This window comes from Clavelina lepadiformis, chromosome 9 (genome assembly GCF_947623445.1).
Source record: "Clavelina lepadiformis chromosome 9, kaClaLepa1.1, whole genome shotgun sequence".
Taxonomy (NCBI): Eukaryota; Metazoa; Chordata; class Ascidiacea; order Aplousobranchia; family Clavelinidae; genus Clavelina; species Clavelina lepadiformis.
In genome coordinates, this window is record NC_135248.1 from 4,712,827 (window position 1) to 4,733,057 (window position 20,231).

Below are 20,231 nucleotides of genomic sequence, written 5' to 3' on the forward strand. Positions count from 1 at the left end.
AAACTGAGCATAAAAGCATGTTTTCGAGCAGCTGCTGTTGAGTCCACACTGTCGCAGAAACTTTCAAACGTTGATAAAAACGAGCTAAAACTTTCTCCAAGTTCAAACATCGGAGGAGGGCAAAAAAAGTTCATCGCGGATAAAACTCGGTCCAGATCACTTTCTTTATACACGTTTTTAAACTGCAGGTCCTGCCGTGCTCGTCAAATGTTACCGGCCTTTTTCTTATGCTGGTTCCAAGGGACCTGCAGTTAAACTATAGGATTGTATTTCATAAAATGGTAAAAAGTGGGCACGTCTACACAGCAGTACAGGCATCGGTAGAATGACACGTTCGACAACGGGCAAGGCGTAATCGCAATTATCAATGCCTCCGGCCGAAGGCAGAAAACACAAAGGCACGTCAAACCGAGCAGAAAACACGTAACAAATTAACATGTTCAACTGCACAATAACTTATTAGGCATCCAAATTAAAGTTACAGCATTGAAATTTAATAGAGAATCTTGGTACCTCAAAACTTTTCCAGACAACAACATACTGAATTTAGTATTTACTAACTCCTATTCCAGCACAATTATAATACCTCTATATTTTCATAAAACAACTTTAAAGAAACTGTGAATGATCCTTTCCGGAAAGCTCAGAAATGCTAGTGGAATCAATTCAAGTGCAGACAAATTAGGAAATCTGGCGAAAATTTGCCAATTTACTGTTCTTTAAGAAAGATATTGTACAAAAAAATATGCTTAAACATACTGCATAAAAATAAGCTTTTCGTGTTGACAAACTGGGCAGAGACGAAAGTACTTACGCAAAGCAAGACATATATGTAACGCAGCGCATTACCAACTAAAAGTTTGTTTATGCGGTTGATCCGGTCACTCCATTCCTTTCGACCCAAACCCAAAATATCTGGTTACCATCTTCAATCGTTCCCTAAACTTCCGCCAACACATAGAGAAAAGGAAGATTAAAATTTTATCTCGACTTGCTCTTGTGAAACGGCTATAGCGGGCCTGAACTGGGGCGCATCCTTCGATGTCCTGCAGCAATCCACACTTTCTTTGGTAGTTGCTATGCCGCTGGTTATTTTGCTCCTGCTAGAGCTCAGAGCGCACATGGTCATGTTTCCTTCCGACTCTGACTGGAACCCTGCATGGAAAATCGGCGCCAAAATGATTCAAACCCAAAAAAATCATAATCATATCCTCCATAAGGTGTTGCTCGTCTCTCGAAAGTTGTCAAGACTTCGTGTTTCTGGCACCCAATAAGGAACCTCCCTTCATCCCTCCATCTGACGAAAATTTTCCATCTGACGAAATTTCATAATTTTCCACTGGCGATGGCACACATGATGAGTAAAGACTACTCACGGCACGATTGTTTGTCACGGATCAGCGGTTGGAAATAATTGCCCTAGTCAACGGGATAGCATCGGAAATGACCAGCGTATAAAGACTTGTAAGGAAAATAAAGGTAGCGACACGGGAGCAATTTCTGAGGGTAGAGTCTTCAATGAACTTTGACGTTGTTGCAGTTGTCGACGTTTATGCTTAGCCCAGTCTGCCGCAGGTGAAACTTGTCTGATAAGAGATTACGTTAAACTTTTATGAACAATTGCAGATTAGCCAGGATCCCCGCTTAATGTGGACCAAGCCATTCTATTCAGTAGGGTAAGGCTAATTTATCAGCAGGAATTCATTGGGTTTTCTGCTGGAGGAAGATGACAAGGTTCCGATGATTGTGGGCGAAAAGCTTCATGACGATGACAGCTTGCACGACGTTATGCCCAATAGACGTTTGGCTGTAATATTGAAGGTCGGTGTTACTTAACGCCATCAACAAAGTCTCGCTTAATAATAATAAGTGCGGTTGCCTCGCCACCTGCTGTTAAAAAGCCCGGGTAAAGGCTCTATAATAGGAGACGTTGTTTCGCATGTTGTGAGAATATTATACAAGCACGAGCAACCACTTTGTAAATGGATCTGCTTTCCCTCCGATAAGCTGAAAAATATTTACAAGCAAGTTTTCATCATATGCAAAAAACAAACAAATCGCGTAATTAAAAACTTTATAATCTTCAGATTAAAACCTCAGAAAGGATTTGCAATAAAGTGAATTATAGTGCGACAAAGAATAACACCAGAAAATTGCGAATTCACGCTTTATGGCAATGTCTAGAAATTAATCACAGGATTATTTGGTTATACCATATAATTTTACCGAGCTTATAATAAATCAAAAAAGAAATTTTATATCATTTTGCGGTGTATGGCGGCCAAATAAGCGAATCCCAAATAACTCACTTGATTTTGAAAAAGAAAAAGTAAAATCTAACACTGCCCAACAAGTTCGCAATACATGTATCGATCTTCTGATAGTAGAGAAATCTTTCATTTTGCTGAATGTAGACTACAAAAATTATCCAAATTCGTATCCAAAATGCTATAAGTAATCCGATGAAAATGGTCTTGCCGAACTCGATCTAATCTGACCAATTGCCAATTGACCTGGATTTAACAAAAGGCTAAATTATTTTGGCGAAAATGTAATGATGTAAAGTTGTTTTCCATGCGGTATAGCCTAAGATGTAATTATAAACAGGCGAACAAATGCCAGGGTGAAATACTTTATTCGCCGATTTTTATAAGTCGCTTGGAAGGTTTTCTTTGGAGGTTGAACTTCTCATATACTATGCAGGTAACTTGTATTATGTATTTACGTTGCATTATGGCTCACTTCGGAGTTAGAGAATATTATCAGTTAGATATAGTGATCTGTTATACCAAACCTTGATGCGCAATATCGAAGGACTGAAAGGCTGAAAAACTGGTTATTTCTTTGCTGCTGGGAGATGGCTGCCCTAATGCAATCCTTCAACTATGTGAAAAGTTAGTTGCCTAAAATTAAGCAATAATGAATTGAAAATATCGCTATTCGCAAACGACACGGACATTATATACATATTCGGCCTCACACACTGAAAAGATCGAAGATTTTTACGCATTTTATGAGATCTCGCTAAAAGCCTGAAAATGCTGAAAGGGTTGAAAAGGCTGAAGAAAATAGTTGGCCTAGTTGGAAAACACTGTTTTCAATTTCAGCTGTTTCAGCTCTTCCAGGCTTTTAGTTTGTCCTATTTTATGACGCCTTGGGCCTGTGATGAAAAGCTTTAGTTTCTATTTGGGATCGATGACTGGTTTAGAAAAATGAAGTGATCTAAAAAAATATTTCCACGGTCCCTAAAACGTATAGTTATCTATATTTCTAAAAATATTAAATACTTCATGAAACTTCGAAGATAAGGAAATATTTCAATTAGAATTTCGTTATCTGTTGCAAAAAGTTTCAACTGATTTGAACATGTTGTCAGCTCGAAGGTTAACCCTGCTTGTTAGTGAGACTATAACCAAAAGTTTATTTCCAATGTATTGCATATATTTCAAATTTCCCATTTCATTCCCTGTTATAATTTTTATTTTCAATCTGTACCATTTAATTCTTGTGTAGGGCTCTATTTTTAAGTAGAAAAAAGCAACAAGAAAAACATTGATCTGCAACATAAACTACAAAGAAGCTATTTTTAATGCTTGAAATAGATTTGTAGAGTCGCTAAAAAATGGCCTGACAAATTGTCCGACGACACCTGCGCCCTGTAAATTTCTACAAAATCAATATGGCTAAACTAGTGCAATATAGCTGTTGCGATCGAATATGAACTTTGAAAATAAATAAATAAACACCTTCGAGAGTTATTTATGCTGAGTCCAATTCAAACAAATGTCGCGTCTTGTTTTAATTGATACAACCAAGACACTAGAAGTCTAAAACCTTTATGTGTCCATAAACATGCAACAATACGAACACATGCTTGGACGTCATGGTAATTAACAAAACTTGTAGAGACACTTAACCATTTGAATTAAAATAAATTCATGTCAGATTATAATCTTGGAAAACATTTACGATATTTCGATATCTTCAACTTCAAAGCATTAGGAATTCATTGCAGCGTTGTTGCAATAAACTGCTAAAACAGAGCGTATAATCATCCAAGTTTTCTTACACGTTTTAAGGAAGTAGTTTTCTGTACTAGTGCTTCAAAACAAGTGGTTTATTTTGATAATACAGAGCGGTATGGGAATATTTCGTTGAAGTTCGCGGTTTGCATTCGTCAGATAGATTGCTCACAGGTCAATGTAACACTCTGCTTTGCTATATATAGCCAGGTGGCGAAAAAAAGCTAAAAGCAGCTTAAATTTCAGCGCTTGAAATCAGGTTTTTTTGATAACACAACGCCGTATTAGGACACTTTGTTGAAATCCGGGATTTCCTCGGTAACATTCCTCGGATGCTGGTAAACAAATCGACTCGAATTCTTTTTTCCTTCACCGACTTGCTATATAGCAGCCTGTATTAGCACGATGCTTTTCATAGACGCGTATGCGGTGAAATTTTTCACGAAAATAAGCGTTGGAAATCTTGAAGTTATGAAGTTGTTAATCTCTTTCGTTTTGTTGGCATTTTGTTGGAAGTTGGCATTTTTACAGCAATGTAGACAGGTTAGTTCTAATTTAATACGTTTAGTAATAATAATTATGAATAGCAATGAATCAAATCAATTAATCTACTTTATAACGTGTTGACAATTAACTCTGAAACGAATAATCCATGAGCTGTTTCTCAGGTGACGGTCTGCAATGATGACATGATCAATGGTGATGTAACAAAAGGTGACAAAGGTGATGTTGGGATTCCAGGAAAAGCTGGAAACAAAGGAATCAAAGGAGAACCTGGAGAAATTGGACGAAACGGTATTCAGGGAGAATCGTGCTCACTGGGGTCATTCGGGGACAGATTAATGGAGAAATTAACACGTGAGTCTGTGTTGCTGTGCTTATTTTCTGAGAAAGTTATGTCAATAGTTTTTGTTAAAAAATGTGTCGACGTTTAGGTCTTGAAGAACTGTTGACAGTAACAACTACTACGCCTACTACGACCACGTCATCAACAACCACGACCACAGCAGCACCTGCCCTGTCGTCATGTGCTGATGCGTCCACAACCAATGGCGTGCACACTTTGCAAAATGGCGACGAAGTGTTATGTGAAAATGGATGGACTGTGAGACTGTTTGCTTCTTTTAGTTTTTATTTCATACGTTCGTTTTTTTTCTTTTACTTTTTTCCTATTCGTTAAAAATTAACTAAAAGCTACGTAGTATACAAATTTAATACAAAAATTAATGTAGGCCTAAAGTTTGTTTTTACCAAATTCGATTGAAGGTTCTTTCATGACCAGGTTTTCCAAAGACGCACAGACGGAACTGAAGACTTTGAACAAACCTGGGATGCTTACAGGACAGGATTTGGGCAAATGACAGGAGAATTTTGGCTAGGTGCGTCACTACGTCATGTGTAGTTTAAGATGTGGTTGAATTTGTGGTTTTAGTGATCATTTTAGTCTAACCTATTCGATTTAATCTAATTCTACAAGACAGTTGCAACCTATTGTCTTAACTCGATAAGTTAAACTATTTATTACCAGTATATATGGACAAATAGCCGCAATACTTACAGAAAAAGGAATTATTTTTATTGCAGGGCTGGAGAAAATTTATCGACTCACACGGAGTGGCAATTGCAGATTGAAGATCGAAGTTTGGGACTTTGATGATGTTTACAAATACGCCAACTACAAGTAATATTGAACTGTTCAAATGATCTTTTCATTATATAAATTTATTGCACACATATGTGTGCCTATAAACAAATTAGTTAATGCAGCATGTTATTTCGACTCCTACTGTTGGCAGGGCAGGAGTTAAAGTGCGGGGGCCCAATTTCGTTACTGTTAGCGGGACCTCTTATCTCTGCCTTATTAGAATAGACGAATATTAGCGTTTTATTCTATTTTTACTTTAATTTGATATGCTAAACCAAAATTGCGTTGAGAAGAGGAGTCCCGAAATTTTGTGATTTAACGCTCCAAAAATTGCTTATAAACGCCTCGAAATAAATTTTCATATTTAAACGTACGATAAATTTCATCAAGTTACTTTTCTCTGCCAGATCGCAATTTACGCGATGAAATACAGTGTAGTGTGTTTCCATGTTAGCACTTGGCATGTTGATTTGCCACAGTATTCACTCTTTATGCCATTACATAACTGAAGTGGAATAAAGTCGCTTTGTTTGACCCGTCCCGTCCGGTCGTCCTGACCCGTTTGTGTTAAAATATAGTTTAATGAAATATGTTTTTAAAGTGATAAAATAAACTAAGTGACATGTCCTAATCTTGCTTTACCACGTTTCAAACAATTAGATTTATGTAATTAAACCAAAACCTGTTCGCTTTATGCCAATAAACCAGGCAAGAAACCGAAGATAGTTCTCAATTTATGGCATACAATTTTGAAACACCACATACAACAACTTAAAACGCCGTATTACTCGTTTATCATGTGATTTGCAAAAATCAATCAAGTTTTCTGATAAAAAAGGGCAGGTTAGGATCATTTTGACTTTACGCTTGAGTGATTACGCGGGGCCCAATTTCAAAAATCGGCCTAAAAGCGGCTCTGACTGTAGGCTATAATATAAGACTTACCAATAGACAAATGTAGCACAGAACCATTCAACAACTATCGCCGTTTCATGACTATTATTCAGTTCCTTACAGCGAAGATTGTCCTACCTTCATTTTCGAAAAAAAGACTGTAGCAGCTTTCGAATCATATTTCATGACAATCTGACGTTAACCAATAAGTTCAAGTCTAACGCATAGACAAACTTGAGCTACAAACCACTTGTGTTTTTTGAAAATCCAACGTTTTCTTTCTGTTCAGTGGATTCTCGGTTGATGATGAAAGCAATCTCTTTCGTCTTCACATCGGTTCATACAGTGGTACTGCAGGCGACGCTTTGCATTATCACAACAATCGTCCTTTTACAGCCCGTGATCGAGACAATGATGAAAGGTCGTACGTTGTTACATATTTAGCCTAGTTGTGTACTCTATAAGCATGCTCCCCTGTAATTAGAAATTAGGGAGACATTCTTGTCAAACTGCGTTAGTTTGGACAGCTATAACGAACTTCCGTCAAAGCTTTGCAAACTTTTTCTTAATTTAAACTTCAAAGATGAGTTTGACATAACTATGACGCTTTGTGAAGCAGACAAAATAAACAAAAAATCAAGGAAAATGTGCGGTCAACAAACAAACCAAGATACTTTTTTTAAAACGTAACCTACCACTGATGCGTTGAAACAAACATTAGGCACCGTCCTATAGTAATGAAGATCAAATCAGAATGACAAACAGTCATTGTTAGGTTGAGTAAAATGTTACGCGGATAAAAGCAATAAATGTCAATTCGCATATCACTTGTGCATCCGATAGTGAATGGGGACGTTTACACGTTTATGCATTTTCTGCTTTTACTGCAATGCTTCGTCATCATTCGTTGTATAAATAAACTTAAATGTTCTCTTAAAGGCCAAATAAAACTTCTTTAAACCTGTCATTTTTATAAAAATGTCGTAGTACCGGTATCTATGCCGTATATTTAGCATTTTCTTTCTTTACTTGAATAAGTCTTTTACTCGCTTGAAATGACTAGCATGTATGGTATATGCACATAAAGTGCATTGTAATTGTACTGCTACACCGCCAAATTATAAGCCAGGTACTTTTTGTTCGCTATTAGCCTGTTATAACTTATAATTTCTAAATACGTTAACTAAGGTTTTCTTCAACTTTGCGTCTGTTAATGTTTGTAAAAAAATGCCAATAATTGTGAAAAATACCGCTTAAAATTCTGCAAATAATTTAGCAAAAGCTTGTAAAAACACAGGGAAGCTTGCCAATCTAACAAATTTGACGACATTGTTTTCACCGATATTTTCTTGAAAACGAAACTGATTTTGTGATTTCAAACTCTGTGCAGTGGTGGTAACTGTGCGGATGAATACGGAGGAAGCGGCGGTTGGTGGTATGGCAGTTGTCGACATTCCGCTTTGAATGCCGTGTGGGGTCGTTCAAACAGTCGAGGGAAAATAGAATGGTGGCAATTCAAGCAATCAGGCGGAATGGAAGCGACCAAAATGATGTTTCGATGCGATTAAAAAAACAAAATAAACGTGCCTTGTAAATGCAATCGTCAAATGAATGTCACAAGATGCTTTATTAAAATGCAATGTTTCAGAATGAAATTTTGCAGCAACATAAATTTTGGTGTTGCACTTTTTTGTTAAAATTGATTGAGTCAAATTGGTTTATAACAAAGTAAAGCATTTGTCATTAAATCATTGATTCTCGACAACGACAACGGCTCTACACGCCAGTCACGTGGCGTACAAGTTAGGAATAAGTGCGACGTGGCGGCAATTAAAGTCACCCGATGACAATTCATGGCATACTTGTGTGCCGCGGAACAGCGGTTGGGAATCACTGCCTAATATGTAGTCGACAGGGCGGCAATTAAAGTCACTACAAGGGATAGACTTGCAGTAGGAAAAAAGATGGTTGGGATCTTGTAGAACTTGATGTTGTTATATTTGTTAAAGTGTATGCATACCCAGTTTGGGGTATGCATATACGGGGTCAGGCGAATACATGCCAGCTCATACGGGATAGTGTATAAAGATAGATATAAAGAGCTGGAAATAATGCTTCGAAAAGTTGCCAGGATGAACAACAGAACAGAAGGAAGGAACAACAGAAGGAAAAAACCAAAGAAGAAATTAAAAAGACTCTTCCATCGGAGACAGATGCTCGAAAGACTTGCTTTAAAGCCGGGGTGGAAATAATATCGAATCGTATGATGATGACACGCATCCTAATTGTTAGTCTTTCATGGTAAAGCTTTAAAAGAACAACTTTTGCGCGTAAGATAACAAGCAGCAGTGGAAAGACTGTGTTTTCAAATTATTTACAAAAGCTTGAAACTGCATTTATGTCTCGGATACTGTACATGCAAAAGATGCTGTATGTTATGGACGAAATGTATGGTTTTTGAAAGGTTACAAAAGTGACTAAATCGATCATTTAATTAAGTCAATACCTGATTCACGATGCAATACAATCGCTTTAAATTGTTTTCCAGGTGCGTTATGAACATGTCTTACTTTGCCATCGTTCTTAATAACAACAACCTGAGTGGAAATCGTTTCGTGAATGTGTCGATCGGAGGCGCCGTGGAGGTTCTGGCTTACGTTATATTCTACGTCATCGTGGATTCGTTTGGACGAAGGAAGTCTTACATGATAACAATGACGTGTTGCGCAGCTGGCATCGCTTTCACCCCATTGGCAGAGATATGTTAGTGCAATGACGATTGCTGCTATTTACGATTTACCTTTTGAAAGACATTTCTTCTCCAGCCACAAAAACAAATTCTGTTTTATCAGGGAGTGAACATTTGGTGGTTGTCCTTTCCATGTTTGGAAGATTGACCACTAGCATTGGTTTTGCGATCATCTATGTCCATCACGTGGAATTCTTCCCAACACCTACAAGACAAACGGTGATGGGGATTTGCTCTGCTTGCGGTAGAATTGGAGCAATTATTGCGCCATTTGTCTTGAATGCAGGTTCTGTTTTTGATTTGTACTTTTAGATCACGCGTGTTATCGAGAGTTTTTATCGGTCCAAATCAGAACGAATAACCTTAAATCTAATTAGCCTATCTTTATAAAGGAGAGAATGGCGAAACCGTTGCCCCATGTCTCGGAATGGCAGCTGTCATACTTCTCTCGGTCGCATCAAACGTCTTCTTACTTGAAACACGTGATCAACCACTTCCACAAAATGTGGAGGATGCTTTAAAGATGAAAGGGTGAGGTTTGCTTTCAATTTTATGACGAATGTTGTTGAAGTCTACGCAGTAACTTGCTTGTAATGTGTTTTTTTAAATTGTGCAACTTTAAATATACAGATTGTGGCCCACCAGCTTTTGTCGTGGGAGCACTGGCGGAAAAAGTAATGTGATGCAGAATTCTTCGTCAAGCAGCAATGTGGATTGGGTGAAGACTGACCCCTAGACTGCTGTGTCAGTTTTTATAATTTTAGTTAGAACAGATTCTGTGTAGAAGTAAATAGAAAGTGCATGGCCTGTCATCATCTTTACAATTAAATGTTACACGGAATTATACACTTTCCAGCCGTTTCCAGTCGTTGGGTTTATAGTTATACCGAGAAGAAATCAGAGGTGTGAAAAACTTTACCCTCCCTATTACCTAATCACATTAAACGAACTCCATAACAACGAAAAAAGTTCAGCTAGTTTCAAAAATCCCGCAGAGTTAAGATTCTCAAAGTTGAACACTGCACTAGCTATAGCTTCAGTTAATCCATTTATTTATTTATTATTGCAAAATTGACAAAGAATTTTGAACTGACCACAATAACTAGCAGGCATTAACGGTCGGATGCAAGGAAACAACAGATTAACAAACTGTCGGATAGCGCTGGTTCACGTCTTATTTAATATTGTGCCAAAGAAGTTTGCTTGATTTGAACCTGAACGTTTGTTTTCAACACAACACTCACTTCACAACACTCAGAAAATCTGTCAACTCATGAAAATGGTATATTATTTTTGTAACTTTTGCTAAGTAAATCACGAACTTAGCGTAGGCTATAACAAATACAGTTAAAAAAAACAAAATTCACCAGTATACTATGGTCCATAAACCGAACAATTGTCGGTGTTAGTGGGTTATATTATTGGGGTACGGAGCTTAAAAAATGTCCATGCTGAACAGCGGATAACACAAAATTCAATAATAATCTTACAATTACAAAACATGTTTAACAAAGTTTCAGTTTCTGTTGTATACATTGCATAAGTACATTTCATGTACATGTCATTTTATTTACATTTCAGACGGCTATTCAAAGCCGGACAAGTTTACGCTAATATTTGTTATACTAGGACGTAAGTTAACTTGATCTAAAAATACCGTAACTTGAATCTTGTTTCAATAGTCCATTTGTACAAGGACATGTAAAAATATAACCGATCTCTGGGTCCACTCATTCCTCCTTTGATATATTGGCGAAGACTGCTAGGTATTTGACAGGTGATAGCTTTAAGTTGTCTTTGCAGTTACTGCTGTGTTTTCTGTTTCTTAACATAATTTCATAACTCATGCTTTGTATTTGTTCACCCGTATCCGCCCAGTCTGCCGGCACAAAACCTCGTCTTCATGCAGTCTGTTATCGTTAAAGGTTTAACCATACTTTTTAGTCAAATAAGTATGTGTTTTAAAATAAGTTATGGTAAATTGATAATGTTCGCCAGGTTTCTTAATATTTGTTATACTTCCCACGATCGATGCTACAGAATTTCTAATCTTTCTTAAATGAAGATATGATAGTAACTTGGCATAAACTGCAGCTTGGAAAAGTATTGACGTACCAAGACTCTATATTAAATTTCAATGCTGTAACGCAATTCTGTCTGCCTTATAAGTTATTGTGTAGTCGGAGATGGTGACTGGCAAGACCAGGACTGGTGACCTGATATGTATGGTAAAATCACTGAGTTCATTCAAGTCAATAGCTATTTAATTTGATCAGGTGATCAATCAATCAATCAATCAATCAATCAATCAATCAATCAATCAATCAATCAATCAATCAATAACGAATGGCTTACTTCGTTTTGAACTACTTTGACGCAGTCAATTTTAACAAAAAACTGCAAGACTATAATTTATAGTACTGCAAATATTTCATTCTGAAAAATTGCATTTTAATAAAGCATTTTATGACATTCATTTGACGATTGCATTAACAAGGCACGTTTATTTAGTTTCATTAATCACATCGAAACATCATTTTGGTCGCTTCCATTCCGCCTGTTGTTTTCCAATGATACCATTCTATTTTCCCCCGACTGTTGGAACGACCCCACACGGCATTCAAAGCGGAATTTCGACAAGCTCCATACCACCAACCGCCGCTTCCTCCGTAATCATCCGCACAATTGCCACCACTGCATAAAGCTTGAAATCACAAATTCAATTTCGTTTTCAAAGAGAAAATCGGTGGAAAATAGAAAATATTGTCGTCAATTTTGCAAAGTCGGCAAGTATTGCTTATGTGTGTTCGAAGTTTAAATTAACAAAGAGTTTGCAAAGCTTTGACAGAAGTTCGCAGATTGTTCTAGCTCACGTAGTTTGTTAAAACGGTGCCATTGATGTCTAATTACAGCCGTTTATGCTTATAAAGCACACAGCTAAGTATTTACAATATATATTAACATTTTGTTGCAGCCTACGTGTTAGCGTCGTTGTCACGATCACGGGCTGTAAAAGGACGATTGTTGTGATAATACAAAGCGTCGCCTGCAGTACCACTGTATGAACCGATGTGAAGACGAAAGAGATTGCTTTCATCATCAACCGAGAATCCACTGCACAGAAAGAAAAATGTTGGATTTTCAAAAAACACCAGTGGTTTGTAGCTCAATTTTGTCAATGCGTTAGACTTGAACTCGTCGGTTGACGTCAGATTGTTATGAAATATGATTCCAAAACTACTACAACTTTTTATTCGAAAAGGTAAGTAGGATAATCTTCGCTGTAGCTGACTGGATAATAGTTATGAAACGACGATGGTTGTTGAATGGTTCTGTGCTACATTTGTCTATCGGTAGGTCTTATATTGTAGCCTACAGTCAGGGTCGCTATTAGGCTGATTTCACTGATTTTTTAAAATTCGGTCCCGCGTAATCACTCAAGCGTAAAGTCAAAACGATCCTAACTTGCCCTTTTTTTTTATCAGGAAACTTGATTGATTTTTGCAAATCACATGATAAGCGAGTAATGCGGCGTTTTAAGTTGTTTTATGCGGTGTTTAAAACTTGTATGCCATAAATTGGGAATTTTCTTCGGTTTCTTGCCTGGCTTATTGACATAAAGCGAACAGGTTTTGATTTACTTACATTAATCTAATTGTTTGAAACGAGGTAAAATAAGATTAGGACATTTCACTTACCTAATTTTGTTACTTTAAAACATATTTGATTAAACTATATTTTAACAGAAACGGGTCAGGATCTCATCATCGTGACAACAAAGCGACTTTATTCCACTTCAGTTAAGTAATGACATAAAGGGGGAATACTATGGCAAATACTAACTAACACTACTAAATACTAACACGGAAACACACTACACTGTATTTCATCGCGTAAATTGCGATCCGGCAGAGAAAAAGTAGCTGGATGAAATGTACCGTACGTTTAAATATGAAAATTTATTTCGAGGCGTTTATAAGCAATTTTTGGAGGGTGATATTACAAAATTTCAGGACTCTTCTTCTCAACGCAATCCCAATCAAGATTTAAGGTTTAGCATATTACATTAAAGTAAGAACAGAATAAAACGCTAATATTCGTCTATTCTAATTTGGCAAAGATAAGAGGTCCCGCTAACAGTAACGAAATTGGGACTCCGCACTTTAACCCCTATACCCTGCATACATTAGGAGTCGAAATAACCTGCATTAGTTAATATGTTTATAAGCACACATATGTGTGCAATAAATGTATATAATGAAAATATCATTTCAATATTACTTGTAGTTGGCGTATTTGTAAACATCATCAAAGTCCCAAACTTCGATCTTCAATCTGCAATTGCCACTTCGTGTAAGTCGATAAATTTTCTCCAGGCCTGCAATAAAACTAATTCCATTTTCTGTACGTATTTTGGCTATTTATCCATATATACTGGTAATAAATAGTTTAACTTATCGAGTTAAGACAATAGGCTGCAATTGTCTCATAGAATTTAGGTTAAATCGAATCGACTAAAATAATCACCAAATCTACAAATTCAACCACATCGTAAGCTATATATGACGTAGTAACGTACCTAGCCAAAATTCTCTTGTCATTTGGCCAAATCCTGTCCTGTAAGCGTCCCAGGTTTGTTCGAAGTCTTCACTTCCGTCTGTGCGTCTTTGGAAAACCTGGTCATTAAAGAACCTTTAATCGAATTTGGCAATGAATAAATAATTTTACGTTAAATTTTGTGTTAAGTTTCTGTACTACGTAGCTTTTAGTTAATTTTTAACGAATAGGAAAAAAGCAAGAGAAAAAAAACGAATGTTTGAAATAAAAACTAAAAGAAGCAAAATGTCTCACAGTCCATCTATTTTCACACAACACTTCGTCGCCATTTTGCAAAGTGTGCACGCCATTGGTTGAGGACGCATCAGCACATGACGACATGGCAGGTGCTGACGTGGTCGTGGTTGTTGATGACGTGGTCGTAGTAGGTGCAGTGGTTGTTACTGTCAACAGTTCTTCAAGACCTAAACGTCGACACGTTTTTAAACAAAAGTTACTAACATATTTTTCGTACAAAATAAGCAGAGCAACACAAACTCACGTGTCAATTTCTCCATTAATCTGTCCCCGAATGACCCCAGTGAGCACGATTCTCCCTGAATACCTTTTCGTCTAATTTCTCCAGGTTCTCCTTTGATTCCTTTGTTTCCAGCTTTTCCTGGAATCCCAACATCACCTTTGTCACCTTTTGTTACATCACCATTGATCACGTCATCATTGCAGACAGTCACCTGAGAAACAGCTCCTGGTTTATTCGTTTCAGTGTTAATTGCCAAAACGTTATAAAGTAGATTTATTGATTTGATTCATTGTTATTCATAATTATTATTATTAAACGTATTAAATTAGAACTAACCTGCCTACATTGCTGTAAAAAAGCCAACTTCAAACAAAATGCCAACAAAACGAAAGAGATTAACAACTTCATAACTTCAAGATTTCCAACGCCTATTTTCGTGAAGAGTTTTCACCGCATATGTGAAGCATCATGCTCATACAGGCTGCTATATAGCAAGTCGGCGAAGGAAAAAAGAATTCGAGTCGATTTGTTTACCAGCGTCTGAGAAAAGGAAATCTCGAAATTTTAACAGTGTCCTAATATGGCGATGTGTTATCAAAAGAAATTATTTTCAAGTGATGTTTTCAAGTTGCTTTCAGTATCGTTTCCTACCACCTGGCTATATATAGGAAAAGATATTGTTACATTGACCTATGAGCAATCAACCTGACGAATGCAAACCGCGAACTTCAATGGAATATTGCAAAAATGCTCTGTGTTACCAAAATAGACCACTTGTTTTGAAGTGTTAGTGCAGAAAACTACTTCCTAAACACGTGAAAGAAAACTTGGATGATTATACGCTCTATTTTTGCCATTTATTGCAAGAACGCTGCAATGAATCCCTAATGCTTTGAAGTTGAAGATATCGAAAGGTCTTAAATTTTTTGCCAAGATTATAATCTGACATGAACTTCAATTGTCAGGATTCAAATGAAAAAGTGTCCGTGTAAGTTTTTTCATATTCATGTCGCCCAAACATGCGTTTGTATTTTTATATGTTAATGGACCCGTTTATACGTTTTGAAATTCTAGTGTCTTGTTTATATCCACTATTCTTTATTCCCAAATGTAACTAAGTAACTACTAAATACCAAAATGTAGCTAATGTAATTAACGTTACATTGTAAGTTAAATCTTTTATTTTTGTTATCGTATTAACTTGTTGTAAATGGCGGGTCTTTTACCGCTTCAATATGCATAAAAAATGCCAATCCTGCTGCGAAGAATTGAAATCGTTGTGAGTCGTGGAGCTGTTTTGATCTAAATATTCTAGTGATCGCGTCACTGTTAGCTGTTAGCTATCCGTTACCATATTCCAGCAACAAATTCATAACGTGGTTAATAAGGGTACGTCTCCAACTTGTGGATCTTGATCTCGACTTTTGCAATAAATCTCTGAGCATCTACGATAGAAAATCGGTCAATGGGAACGTTATTGCCGGCGTTATTGCCAGTATTTTTACTTTTGCAAGGATAAAGTTTCAATCTACAAAGTCAAGCATGTTTGTAAGTTTCATGTCAGAGGATTCAAGGAAAGGTCGAGATTTCAAAGCGCTGGAAACCCCAATCACGTTGTTTGACCTTTCAACTGTGGGGTCCGAGGCATCCGGTGCTGTAACTGTGGCAATTCCAAGCATCAACCCAAAAACAACAAATGAACCGATAAGTGAATCCCCAACACGAACCGATTACAAAAACACAGTGCCACCAGTAACGATGGACGCAATTGCCACAACAGCAGCAAACACGGAACACACGAGTATAGTAATACCAAACACTTCACAAACAACAACAACTGCAAAAACAACGACAAATCGTAGAGATGTAAGCACTGCGCCGGCCAGCACAGCAACCACGACACCAAGAGACACCGTTATTTATGATGGCAACAAATACGCGCAACAAGCTGGGATTCATTCTGCGTATTTTTTTGTTGCATTTTTTTCACAATTGCGTTGAAATCAATTCTGAAAAAGAAGGATCCTTGGCCGTGTTTTCAAATCTATCATCCCTAACATCTTGGAACCTACATCAGTCACTCGGATCTCATTGTTGCTATTACTACCGATCCTGATATTATCCTAAGAAAAAATTTTACAGCAGCTTTGGAAGAGCTTGATATAGAAATAATGGATATTTATAATAAATCTTCATCTTTTGTTTAAATACACTTCTTGTCTTGTTCATGATTAAGATGGCGGCTTTTAAAATTGTTTAACAACTGTATCTCTATACACCCTGTGTCAATGCTATTGTTGTTGACTGTTGTACAGATACCCTGAAGATAGGGGCATGTAGGCCTAATTACTTACACGTGGCCTATCTATAGTACTTACAGCCCTGTTCTCAAATAAGATCATATGAGGCCTAACTCCAAAATGACAATTTTGAAGAACTTTGCATCAATGTTTTCAAATATTTGGTTCCCGATCGAAACCTATGACAACGCTTTTAATTTTTTTTCAAAATTGTAACAGAGCTTACAAGCGTATATAAGTTATAGCAGCAAAAAAGCATAAGATTTGAATAAAAATTTACTCAGCACAGGCTTTTTGTTGTTAGTTTTCCGTTACGCTTTTTAGGCTATACACAATTGTCTAAATATAGGCTTTGTTAGCCTAATTGGTAACTGTATTTTTACGTGCGATATAGCCTAAGCATCTTTTCCAAAATTACATATTGTAGCCTATAAGTAAAATATATTGTTGCATGTTTGTATATTTGTAAATATCATTCAGGTATAATAACTTGATGTATTTTTACTTTAGAATGTAGTTTTTTTTCTGTTTTATACCATTAGAATTTGATGTTGTTAGGGGAGATTGGGATACAGAGAATCACAAATGTTTATTTTCATGTTTCTTTAAATAAGGGTTTCGTAGAAACTTCTATTGTTGTGATATAATTGCATTTGACAAAAATTATTTGGCTTTACAGAAAGATCTTACTATCTTTCTTTATTAAAATAATGTTGTTTTAGGCTATAAATGGAGAAAAAGTGATTCGCTGTGGACCGGTATCAGTACACAGAGAACATGGCACGAGTACGCAGTGAAACAAAGCTAGGGTATATTTGATGTCATGATTATCTGAAAATAAAGATACCTTCAATATTATGAATAAGAAGTAAACTGTAGGGATGTGGCATGTCGAAAAAGATTCAGAGTGGTGAAAAATCGAATAATGTATTTTGCGATTCGTGTTAATCCTAAACCACCATATTTGCTCATTGCACATGGTCAAAGCTTCCAACGTCCTAGAAAAAAAATGCTTGAAGTTGTCATTCCATTGGTGGATGATGGCAATAGACTTGTTCCTTTTTTGCATTTAAAATTACAAATACATTTGCAATCATTTTACCGTTTCTAATGTCTTCAACCAGTTGAAGTCAAGTTGAAACTTCAACTTGAACGTTTTCAGTTTGGTCACTTTTTCGGTAGACTACGTTAGCGTATGCTTTTAACAAAAATTACAAATGATGATGAAATAATGATATAGGTTAAATTTGGATTGTGAAATATTTGTGTGGAACCGACCACCACATTCCTATTTTTGTAATGAGCTTATAGTTAGAAAATAACTAACTTCTTTTCAAGAATATGCTTTTAGCTATGTGTGGGCTTCTAACAACCCGGCATAGTTTTTGCAGTGTTTTCAAAATGGCTTCCTCGGTTTGGTGGCCGTGCTTGCCTTTCGTCAATATGGCACCACAGCAAAGTTAATATGTTACTCGTTTTAATCTCACGAGGCTTTGCTCCTTTTCATCCATCCGTAGATTATGGATGAGCATATTTTCGTCTTATTATGCTATAAAGGTTAGGGGTGTTAGCAGAATCTTTTTCGCTTCGTACAATCAATGACAAAATATAAGCGATGCGAAATTATTTTCTGTAAATGTGTGTGCGTGTGTGCTTAGAATATACTTTAGGTAAAAGACAGGTAGAAAATCATGGGAAAAACGAGTTACTTGCTGCTAAAAACGTATGAGCAACAAGTAAACAAAAAAGTATCTTATAAAAAGGCAATGAAACGTAGATGCATGTTCTGGTACTGGCATGTTCTAATGTGCCGAAGGGAAGAGAACATGGGGAGATACATCTTAGCTTGTGAATCTAGCACCTCACTTAATCGCATAAAGTTTAATCTTTTAGTTTTTGATACCAACAATTGATTTTAGCCTTTAGTTAGATAAAAATGTAGATACAAAACAAATTTTGAAAGATTGCAATGTGAATAAAGAAAATCAGGATTTTAAACATCTCGACCTAAGACTTAATTTTAAAGCGCCACAATGATGGCGCGTGCCATAAATCGTAGAATACTACTATTACCCATTGTTTTGTTAATTGTTACTCACGCATGGGCATCTCATCATTAATTACCTATGGCCATCATGCATGAATGATAGGAATAGGGTAGCCATTGTTGATGTAAATCATGGATTCGTAATTATCGTAGCGCCCTAGTATTATATTAGGCTCGATGTAACTCTTTCCCATTCAGGCCTTCAAGTCGGAATGAAAAAATACAAGAGACCCAGTAATGTTGGTACAATATGATATACGGTAGGCTATGTCATCCAGCATGCAACTTGCAGATACTATTCTATGCTGTATTCCTGCATCCAATTGGCTATGTGGCGGCTGCTGCTGCTGCATGATGCACGTATCGCCATTTGTCTTCATAAACGTATGACATATCTTTTGCCATTGCAGTTTTAACTGAAATTTTAAATGTTATTTTTATTGTTAGCTCGATTGGAAAGTATGGCAGTTTTTGACGAGAATTCGTGCGCACAAAGACGCAAATTTTGGCGTAATGGTGTGCACTAAAGTCTCAATTCTTGGTTCATTTTTTTTTAAATCGGCGTGAAGATAAAAAAGTTTGGTGTGCATGTTGATGAATCTTGTACATGCAGGTGCCACACTTTCCACTTAACCTATACCCAGATTGTCAGCTTGCAGAGTCATGGGTATTTTATGTGTAGGTGCTTAATGTGCAAGTGATGCAAGTTAAAATTTACCTTAATTTCTGATAAAAAATTCTTGTCCAAACCCTATAGGCCTATACTAGCTTATTACATGATCAAAAAGTTAAGCATTGTGCACTCCTGTATCAAAAATTACACAGTTAATACAAATTGTTCCGTTTGTTTCTTGACAAATTTTGGTGAAGTACATTTAAATGATCATTTAAACAATTAATACTTGTGGACAAAGGTGCAATTGTGTAAAATTCTGATTTTTTTTGAATTTTCCGTCTCCTGTTTGACAATTTCTCTACAAAAGCTTTGATCAAATCCACATGGCACAACCTACCTCGTTGTTCTCGGACAGTATTGGTGTGAAATTCGGACATTTTCAGACAAATGTTGATAATGATTTAAAATTTTCCAAGTGAAAAGGCTTACTGATGAAATTGACTCCTCACCCTGATGCGGTGAAGTTAAAGCACTTTGATCTGGGCGATTCACCTAAACATCCTGCTTAAACTGTGCGCACTAGAAGCGAAAACCGATTATGAATGATTGACACGAAACAGTATAATCTGTTCAAATACCTCTGTGGCCCACTGGGCTACTGGACCATGGCCCACAGTTTGGGGACCAGTGGTCTAGGCAAAAATGATTGAAATGGCTTTCTATTTTCTATTATCAACGAGATCTCGGGGGTGCAGAACGGCCAAAATCGGGGTGATTAGGTGCATTTTGCAGTCTGGTCTCAGGCAAAATGCAAAGCCTGTAGGCTTCATTATCGAGAGCTATGTAAATGTTAAATGTTCAGGTGCAGCAAGCACAATCTT

At 36.7% G+C, this 20,231-nt stretch overlaps 3 protein-coding genes across 3 annotated transcripts; 2 read left to right on the forward strand and 1 right to left on the reverse strand.

Moving 5' to 3' along the window:
• Window positions 1-4,438: 4,438 nt before the first annotated feature.
• On the forward strand, window positions 4,439-8,214 carry LOC143470751 (fibrinogen-like protein A). The gene is made up of 7 exons (XM_076969025.1): window positions 4,439-4,565; window positions 4,691-4,880; window positions 4,958-5,127; window positions 5,305-5,401; window positions 5,607-5,703; window positions 6,851-6,982; window positions 7,952-8,214. Exons 1-7 carry the CDS (start codon window positions 4,494-4,496, stop codon window positions 8,127-8,129), a joined length of 936 nt encoding a protein of 311 aa, XP_076825140.1. The 5' UTR covers window positions 4,439-4,493; the 3' UTR covers window positions 8,130-8,214.
• A 405-nt stretch (window positions 8,215-8,619) lies between these two features.
• Window positions 8,620-10,155, forward strand: LOC143470749 (organic cation transporter protein-like). Its single transcript, XM_076969023.1, has 6 exons — window positions 8,620-8,639; window positions 8,686-8,862; window positions 9,110-9,324; window positions 9,414-9,596; window positions 9,703-9,841; window positions 9,941-10,155. The coding sequence occupies exons 1-6, from the start codon at window positions 8,620-8,622 to the stop codon at window positions 10,044-10,046; spliced, it is 840 nt and encodes a 279-aa protein (XP_076825138.1). The 3' UTR covers window positions 10,047-10,155.
• Window positions 10,156-11,794: 1,639 nt separating this feature from the next.
• LOC143470707 (ficolin-2-like) lies at window positions 11,795-14,861 on the reverse strand. Its single transcript, XM_076968976.1, has 7 exons — window positions 14,724-14,861; window positions 14,409-14,598; window positions 14,162-14,331; window positions 13,890-13,986; window positions 13,592-13,688; window positions 12,290-12,424; window positions 11,795-12,004 (listed from the first exon to the last, which is right to left on the reverse strand). The coding sequence occupies exons 1-7, from the start codon at window positions 14,793-14,795 to the stop codon at window positions 11,827-11,829; spliced, it is 939 nt and encodes a 312-aa protein (XP_076825091.1). The 5' UTR covers window positions 14,796-14,861; the 3' UTR covers window positions 11,795-11,826.
• Between the last annotated feature and the right edge of the window lie 5,370 nt (window positions 14,862-20,231).

Coding starts and splice junctions, on each gene's coding strand:
- LOC143470751 (XM_076969025.1), top strand. CDS start 4,494: ATGAAGTTGTTAATCTCTTTCGTTTTGTTGGCATTTTGTTGGAAGTTG. Junction 5,128..5,304: donor TATGTGAAAATGGATGGACT/GTGAGACTGTTT, acceptor TTTCATGACCAG/GTTTTCCAAAGACGCACAGA. Junction 6,983..7,951: donor GATCGAGACAATGATGAAAG/GTCGTACGTTGT, acceptor AACTCTGTGCAG/TGGTGGTAACTGTGCGGATG.
- LOC143470707 (XM_076968976.1), bottom strand. CDS start 14,795: ATGAAGTTGTTAATCTCTTTCGTTTTGTTGGCATTTTGTTTGAAGTTG. Junction 13,987..14,161: donor TGTGTGAAAATAGATGGACT/GTGAGACATTTT, acceptor TTTAATGACCAG/GTTTTCCAAAGACGCACAGA. Junction 12,005..12,289: donor CGTGACAACGACGCTAACAC/GTAGGCTGCAAC, acceptor AGCTTTATGCAG/TGGTGGCAATTGTGCGGATG.
- LOC143470749 (XM_076969023.1), top strand. CDS start 8,620: ATGCCAGCTCATACGGGATA. Junction 8,640..8,685: donor ATGCCAGCTCATACGGGATA/GTGTATAAAGAT, acceptor TGCTTCGAAAAG/TTGCCAGGATGAACAACAGA. Junction 9,842..9,940: donor GATGCTTTAAAGATGAAAGG/GTGAGGTTTGCT, acceptor TTAAATATACAG/ATTGTGGCCCACCAGCTTTT.